Source organism: Microplitis demolitor, chromosome 5 (genome assembly GCF_026212275.2).
Source record: "Microplitis demolitor isolate Queensland-Clemson2020A chromosome 5, iyMicDemo2.1a, whole genome shotgun sequence".
NCBI classification, from domain to species: Eukaryota; Metazoa; Arthropoda; class Insecta; order Hymenoptera; family Braconidae; genus Microplitis; species Microplitis demolitor.
The window spans coordinates 10,715,591-10,724,367 of NC_068549.1; the positions used below are offsets into that span (position 1 = coordinate 10,715,591).

An 8,777-nucleotide genomic window follows, 5' to 3' on the forward strand; every position below is an offset into this window, starting at 1 on the left:
ACAGATCTAACTACGATAGAAACAATTACGACAGAAACCGATCTCCGGGGAGATATTATCCACAATATCTTCTACCACCGATGCCATATGCACCACCTTATCAATATCCCCCATATATGCCGGGATATTATCCTCAACCTATACCATATTAGAGTCATTACCACCCTGATATGTACTTTAAGAATAACTCATACTCAAACGCACAGAGAGACAGGTCAATGTCCTCTGTCCCTTCTACTAGCCGTGACAAACCTTTAAACTACCAGGGCAATCACCGGACAGACGCACCGACGAGCGAGGCCCTATTATCGCCGCAATCTTCAGGGGTCAAATTCATGACCGCAACAGAAGCGTATACTGGGCAGGGAGAAATGGACGAGGCCCAGTAGTTGTTTTACGCGCACCAGAATTAAAAAACAGCCAAGCACGCTTTTTGGTCGATACCGGCGCCGATATTAATGTTGTAAAATTATCTGTCTTGAAACCACGTAGCATCATAGCTGCTCATGAATCATTAACTGTAACTGGTATAAATTTTGATAAAGTAGACACTGTGGGCTCTACTGAGCTTACCTTCTTTGGAAAATCACAAAAATTTCAAGTACTTCGAGATCCATTACCCATTCCAACTGACGGAATCCTGGGAGTAGACTTTTTCGAAGACGAAAGAGTACAAATTTCATTTCATTATAATACAATTCTCGCCATGTCTAAACCCATAACACATATACCTTTCGAGATACCTGCATTGCTCAAGCCTCCAAAACGTGAAAAATTTACACCGTGAGATATTCCACAATGGGACGACAAGCCAGCTACATTTACTATACAAGCTCGCACTCAAGCCATTGTACCCCTGAAATTAAAGAAAACAGATCTAATTACAGGATATTTACCGCGTATTCAAACTAATAATGAACACATATACATAGGTGAGAATCTAGTTACTAATTATAACGGAACTTGCTATGCATATGTAACAAACGCTTACGAAGATGATATGAAAGTTACTATACCGCCACAAGAAATATTTCCATATGAAAGTGAAGAAAATTCGGAAGATTTCTTCAGCTCAGATCCTAAGAGCGACGTACCCATAGACACAAGAGACAGAGTAGAAAGACTCATCGAGAGTCTACGAATAAATCATTTGAACGGCGAAGAAAGAGATCAAATTGTAAAACTAGTAAAAGATTATCCTAATCTCTTTCGATTACCTGGAGACCCATTTTCAACCACATCCATTATTACTCACACTATTCACACCACAGATGACATACCTGTAGCTGTATGACAGTATCGATACCCTCCAGTACACAAGTAAGAGATGATCAGGCAGGTAGGAAAACTGTGTAAAAACGGAGTTGTCAGTGAGTCAAACTCACCGTATAGTTCTCCTCTTTGGATTCTACCGAAGATGCCGGACTCCAAAGGAAACAAACGATGGAGACTCGTTATAGATTATCGAGCATTAAACGCCAAAACCATTAATGATGCTTACCCTCTACCTAATATAACAGAATTTCTGGATACATTAGGTGGAGCGAAATACTTTACAGTAATCGACTTAGCGAACGGGTTTTATCAAATCAAAATCGACCCAAAGGATTGTGAAAAAACAGCTTTCTCAACTCCTCGAGGGCATTATCACTTCAACAGCATGCCTTTCGGACTTAAAAATGCACCAGCCACATTTCAACGTGCCATGGATAGAACACTGGTAGGGTTAATTGGACTAGTGGCAATTGTCTACATGGACGACATTATCATACTGGCAGCTACATTAGAGGAACACGATGTGAGAATACGATGAGTTTTTAATAGATTGACTAACGCAAACTTTAAATTACAACCTGATAAATGTGAGTTTTTGAGTACGGAAGTTGCATATCTTGGACACATCATAAGCGACGACGGTGTCCGACCAGATCCGAAGAAAACCGAAGCAGTGGAGAAATTTCCAGTACCTTAAAACCAAACAAACATTCGTCAATTTCTCGGTCTTGCCGGATATTACAGACGTTTCATCGAAAACTTTTCAGGTAGAGCCAAACCTCTCTCTGAATTACTAAAAAAGGATGTCCCATTCAACTGGACAGAGGAGCAACAACATAGTTTTGATGTTTTGAAAAACGCATTATGCACCTCACCTGTTTTACAATATCCGGATTTCAACGAACCATTTATTCTAACAACAGACGCCTCTGATTACGCTATCGGTGGTGTACTGAGCCAAGGAAAAATCGGAAAAGATAGACCCATAGCGTACCTATCTAAACTGCTTAAACCAGCTGAACGAATCTATACTACTACAGAAAAAGAATGCCTTGCTGTTATCACGGGACTTCTACATTTTAGACCGTATTTATATGGTCGACAGTTCACACTAGTTTGTGATCATGAACCTCTTAAATGGATTGACTCTGTAAAACCACTTGTTCAACTTTTATTAAGGTGGAAAGCAAGACTTCGAGAATATGAATATACTTTTCATTACAAACCAAGTAGACTTAATGGGAACGCCGACGCGCTATCTCGAAATCCCATCTTACCTGAGCAGGGTTGCCAGAAGTGTTTAACAGAAAGTAGCGCAACCTCACAGAAAAAGCGCACACTAACAAAAAAAACCGCCCAATGATAAAAATTTAAAATAAATATACATTTTTATTTTTAAAGAGTTTATTTTTGAAAATATATTGGTTAATAAAAAATAACTAATATTATAAATTAATTTTTATATTATTTTTGTTAGTTATACTACTAAGTAATAAATAATATTTTCATATAATTTTAAAACTTCAAGAACACGTGAGATCATTTTCATCTAATTTAAAAACTTAAAATACGTCAGATCATATAAAAATATTAATTAATATATATTGCATATATACTATCACATTCAATCCAACATCTGTTGCAGTAGTTCTTCTTCTTCTTTCTCTTCTTCAGGAGTTATTTTTTCATAAATACTTGAGTTAAAATTGAGCATGTCATTACTTGGCTCGAATTGAGTACAGCATATTCCATCTTCATCTAAGCTCATTTTAATTCTTATTATCGATGATAAAAGTGGCAAATTCATACGATTTCTGAGTTTATTTTTTGTCGCAGTAACTCGAGAAAAAACTCGCTCAACAGTGGCATTACTTATAGGTAAACTATATGCCGTTAATGCTAGAGTAGCTAGTTCTTTAAATAAGAGATTCTCTTCAGCATCTTTAAGCTCCATGAGTTTAGACCAAAAAAGTGAACCTTGGGAAATAACAGACTCACCGAATTCGCTCTTGAAGTCATAGTCAATTAATTTTCTCCACTGCATTTCAACTATATTCAAATCAACATTTTTTCCTAGTAAATCTAGTGGTAACTCAGCAAAACTTGGACGGTCTGTTTTTAGGCAAACTTTCGGAGAAAAATATTGAATTTTTTTCAAAATTTTTGTATTATCAGATGTACGTACGATAAGTTCCTTGCAAGCTTTGATTAAAAAAGACTGACAACGAAGTTTCACATCGTTGATAGTGCTTTTAGAAATATCGGTTTTGCTTAATAAGTCTTCAATAAGTTTTGTAAATTTATAACCAAAATCTACTCGATTCAATGGTAAATAAATTGATTGAAAACTTAAATTAACGGACAAAGAGACGGATGCTGGAAACAAAATTCTTCTTAATAAAGCCAATGTAAATTGTTCTAATTCTTGTAAAATAGTGAAATGATCAGCATGCTCTTTTTGGAATAATAAATTAATAGAATTGAACTCGGATAAAATTGGTGACAAAAACGTGAAATACAGTAAGTTTGCTGGATCATTGTACATTTGCTGTAATTCTTTAGCTGTGTAACGATCTTGATGTTTTTCAGAGGCAGCAACATCAAAATGCAATTTTAAACTGTCCCATTGGTCTAAGATTCTAGCTACAGCTTGGCCTCTAGCTAACCATCTCGTCCCAGAAAGCTGCACCAGTTGTAAGGGGTCACCTCCGTCGTTTAGTGTGTTGTAAATGTCCAAATATTTTTTTTTTCGTAACGCTGATCTTTTGAACCAATTAAATGTTTCACGTAACATGTAATCAACGTTTGAAGGAAGTTCTTCTGAAGCATGAGAACATACCAGATGGATGGAATGACAAATGCATTTAAACAGCATTAAGTTTTCTTTTTTCTCTTTCATTAATGTAAATAACGAATGTCTGATACCACATAAATTTGACCCACCATCAGTAGCAATTGCGAAACAATTCAAGAGGTTCAAATTTATTTTTTTGAAGTAGTTATTTAAAGCTTCGTACAAGTCATTTGCAGATGTTTCAACTACAGGAATTAATCCTAAATACTGAGAAACGATGCATTTTTTTCGAATATTAAAATACCGGATACAAATACATAAATGTTTTTGACAAGAAACATCTGTTGATTCATCTAATATTAAAGAAAACTGCACATCGTTGATGTCTTTAATTTGTTGCTGAAGTAGAGACGGTTCAATTACTCTTGTAAGTAAAGCGGTACATTTTGTTCTGTGAATACGTAGAGATTGATCGGGTTTTTTATTACTATTAAACGTTTGAAACTGGTCTTTAATTATTTCAGAGAGATGATCGATCACACTAATCGATGAATGACAAGCAGTGTGAACTGCTAATTTTAATTCGATTTTTGTGATTAAATTTTTTTGATTTATAGAAGTTGCTGCTGGAAAAACCTTATTGATTGTCGGATGTACAGCAATTGCAGCTGCGTTTTTTAAATGTTTAGCAGAATCTTTATGTCTCACTAAATCAAATCTATGAGCTCTGAGCTCACTTTTGCATAGCTTGCAGTAAGCTTTGTTTGGATCACTTGCTTTCAGTAACCACTTAACAAACAGTGGATCCTTGAGCCAATTATCATTGAACTTTTTCTCGTATTTTGCCCAATTTGTCATTTTTAAAGTAATGTTAATATCAACAGCAATTATTATTATTTAATTATTCTTCTCTTTTATCCACCCAGCACATGCGCTCGTCATTCACTAAGAAAAAAAAATGTATTATAATTTAATACTTTCTTTATTAAAATTCATCATCAAATAATACACTTACAATGTACTTCTTCCTGTTCTTCGCTAGATGATGATGATGATGATGAATTCAAGCTTGTATTATTTGAAGATCCGTCTTCACGACCAGCGGGAATTGTAAAAATTATACCATCTGGAGTAAAAATATTATGAATAACATGATTCTAAATTTTAAATATGCTAATTAGTTTATATAATAACTGAACATTTTTTAATACTTGCTTTTAAATTTTTAATTCGTCATTAAATCTTACTTACCGGGTTTAACAACGAAAACATAATAATTATTTGAATTTCTTAGAATACGCCCACATTCATCATATAAAGGTTCAACAAATTTTTCAATGACCGTATTCACTTGATTAGCTGCCATTTACTGATAATTAAAATAACAATCAATACCAATAAATCCGTATAAACATCAAAACATTTGAAAGTCTGCCTGCTTGCCGGTTACAAAGTTGAGTATATGTATATATATATATATATATATATATATATATATATATATATATATATATATATATATATATATATATATATTTCAATCTCAGTTGGTAAATGCAACAGCTTCTGTACCTACGAGCGTTACAGTCAAATTATAAAAAGACGTGGGAATAAGCCGAGAACAATAAGTAAAATTGAAGTAAGATATTAAAAAAAAAATTTTTTTTAATTCTTAAATGATTAATAATTATATAGGCGAATTTCAAAATAGCCCAAATTGTGGAAAATCGCCCAATCAAAATTTTAGCGCAAGGCACGCTCGAAATTCGCCCAAATTGCGGTTATACGCCCAATCTGGCAACCCTGTACCTGAGGTAAAAGCATGCCCTTTACTACTACCTACATCTTCACGGTCCAGAAAAGTAATTACCGAAAATCAAGGCAGGCAAGCCACATCAGCCGCAGCATACGAGAGAGCAACTAGAACGAGGAAACCTCCTCCTCCTCCATCTTCAATTACCGAAGCTGTAAAAACACGCCATTTAAAAAGAACTGAGGTAAATCAACCAGTCCTTAAACCACCGATTCCTACACCTTCGATATCACGATCACTTCCACTCACTACTGAAAAACGTAAGCTGGGACGACCACCTAAACTTAAAGAACCCCCACCGGAACCACCGCCTGCAGCGCAAGCCAGGAATAGCGCATTTCCTAGTTTAGTACGTAAACGTGTATCACCTCGGAATCAAGATCCGGAACCACCTCCCTTACCTCCTAAAAATCGTACAAATGCATTACGATTTGCATTTGACGTGGAGAACGCTTCATCTGCAGACGAGTCACCGACGCCTGTAACTCAAAGTAAACCAACTAAAGATAAGAGAATTATTGAAGTATCTCCTGGACCCTCATCAGATAATGACCAATTCTGGTGGGATAATCCAACTGCAGGTACCGATGAAGAATCACAACAAATCGATGAGCCAACAAACGATACATCTAAACGCCGAAAATCATCTATGATAACTTTTCAACACCCCATCGGAAGGTCAACACCTCATACAGATCTCGACTCAAACTTAAGTACAGACGAACAACACACGCATACAACTAGACAAAGAAATCTACAAATGCCGAGAATACCTGAGGAGCAGGTAAACGACCTAAACGACTCAGCCGATTCCGATGACGCACTAGAACAGATAAACTGGAGACAAAATAACAAACCACTTATTTCTGGTTTGACTAACGAACGATTTTATTCTGATATACATTTAAGAGAACCGAATAAAATTAAAATTCACACAACTAATGAAAATCTTACTTACCACAGAGATAATTACTTACATTTTATTTCCGCCGATTGCGAATTCACAACACCTATTACTCGATTATTAATTGATACTGATCAAATTGACACACGAGACATAAAAATTAAAAAGCCTAAACTTTATCAAATTTTAGTCACGCCAAAAAGATCTCATAAAATGCTCAGTGCTGTAATTAAAAATAAACATTTCGAATCATTTTCAATTTCAGATCTTAAAGAAGTCTTAAAAACTGCTAAATCTATAATAGAAAGATACGATTTAAAAACTCTCAGAATTTCTAAAACCGGAGACATGTTAGATAATCTAAGCCACTCCACTATAAGTGAATTGCTTGAGGAGGGCTTAGGTAAATGTGATTGTGTTATTACCCTGTGTAGAGGTAACGTAGTTATGCTTCACGAAGAAATTTGGCCCAACATTATTTCAGAATACCATGAAAGCCTCAACGGGGGTCATAAAGGCATTACCAAGACATACAGACGCATAAGAGAAAGGTTCTACTGGCCTAATCTTAAGGACGATGTAACTGACTTTATTAAAACATGTACTAGTTGTCAAGAACGAAAATTGACTCGTATCAAAACTCGCGAGCCGATGATCATAACCGATACACCCGCGGAATCTTTCGATAAGATTTCCATTGACACTGTAGGTCCTCTACCTATGACTCCTTTTGGAAATCAGCATATATTAACTATTCAAGATAACCTCACAAAATTTTGTACAGCTGTACCAATTCCAGATATTAAAGCCGATACTATAGCTGACGCTCTAACTCGGGGATTTATATTACAATTCGGAGCCCCTCGTATACTTCTAAGCGACCAAGGTCGATCTTTTGTAGGGAAAGCTTTCCATCATTTAACAAAGACCTTTAAAATTAAACACGTTACTACTTCGGGATACCACCCGCAGACTAATGGGTCACTTGAACGAAGCCATATCGTATTGACTGAGTTTATCAAGCATTATGTTGACGAGTACCAACGTTGGGATAAACTTGTACCTTTTGCTATGTTTTCCTATTTTCCTATAATGCTTCTGTGCATGAATCTACTAACTTCACTCATTTTGAATTAATCTACGGGAAAAAGGCCCGAATACCAAGCTCTTTTCCTGCCGAGAAAACAAACTTATGGTGGATATTTGCATGGCTTAATCACACGCATGAGTGATATGAAAAATTTCGCTACAAAATCTCTTATCAAATCGAAATATCGATCAAAGAAATACTACGATTCTCATTTGAAACCTTGTACATTTAAAACTGGTGATAGAGTCTATGCTATTAAAGAACCTCAAAAAGGGAAATTCGACTCTCATTATGAGGGACCATTTTTGATAACAGAAGTGTTAGATAACAATAATAATAATAATAATAATAATAATAATAATAATAATAATAACACTGCTATTATCGAACATAAAAATGGAAAACTTTCGCTTAAGCATGTTGACAAACTAAAAATTTGCAGGACGCGTGATTATGACAGCGACACTGATTCTGACTAATTAATCACCTTGTTTACTAAATTTGTTTAAGACTGTTTCAGTAGCATAAAATCTTTATAGTGTAACCATGGGACCCAAAACTCTATTCTTTTGGGTCAGTCTCACTAGGCCTGCGACCCTTGGGTTTGTAGCTTACGACTGTGGAACACCCTTTACCAACATCACGACACTATCTCTCTTAGACATAAAAGACTGCCGACTACCTCCACCCAAACCTGAAATTCGAGAAACCAGAGTTCAATTATTACAAACTACCGAGTTTTCATCTATTAAAGTCATCCAATGCTAACTCAAAGTACGAAGAATTGTCCGATATTGCGGGGACCTCAATTTCGTGTTTGGAGTATCAAACGGTGACGTAGAATACATTCATGAGATCACTCACGAACAATGCAAAATGATCCATGAATCAGGAATTTTTC

The 8,777-nt window shown here is 35.6% G+C and overlaps 1 protein-coding gene across 1 annotated transcript; it reads right to left on the bottom strand.

Moving 5' to 3' along the window:
• Nucleotides 1-2,899: 2,899 nt before the first annotated feature.
• On the bottom strand, nucleotides 2,900-4,927 carry LOC128667792 (zinc finger protein 862-like). Its single transcript, XM_053739358.1, has 2 exons — nucleotides 2,998-4,927; nucleotides 2,900-2,943 (listed from the first exon to the last, which is right to left on the bottom strand). Exons 1-2 carry the CDS (start codon nucleotides 4,925-4,927, stop codon nucleotides 2,900-2,902), a joined length of 1,974 nt encoding a protein of 657 aa, XP_053595333.1.
• Between the last annotated feature and the right edge of the window lie 3,850 nt (nucleotides 4,928-8,777).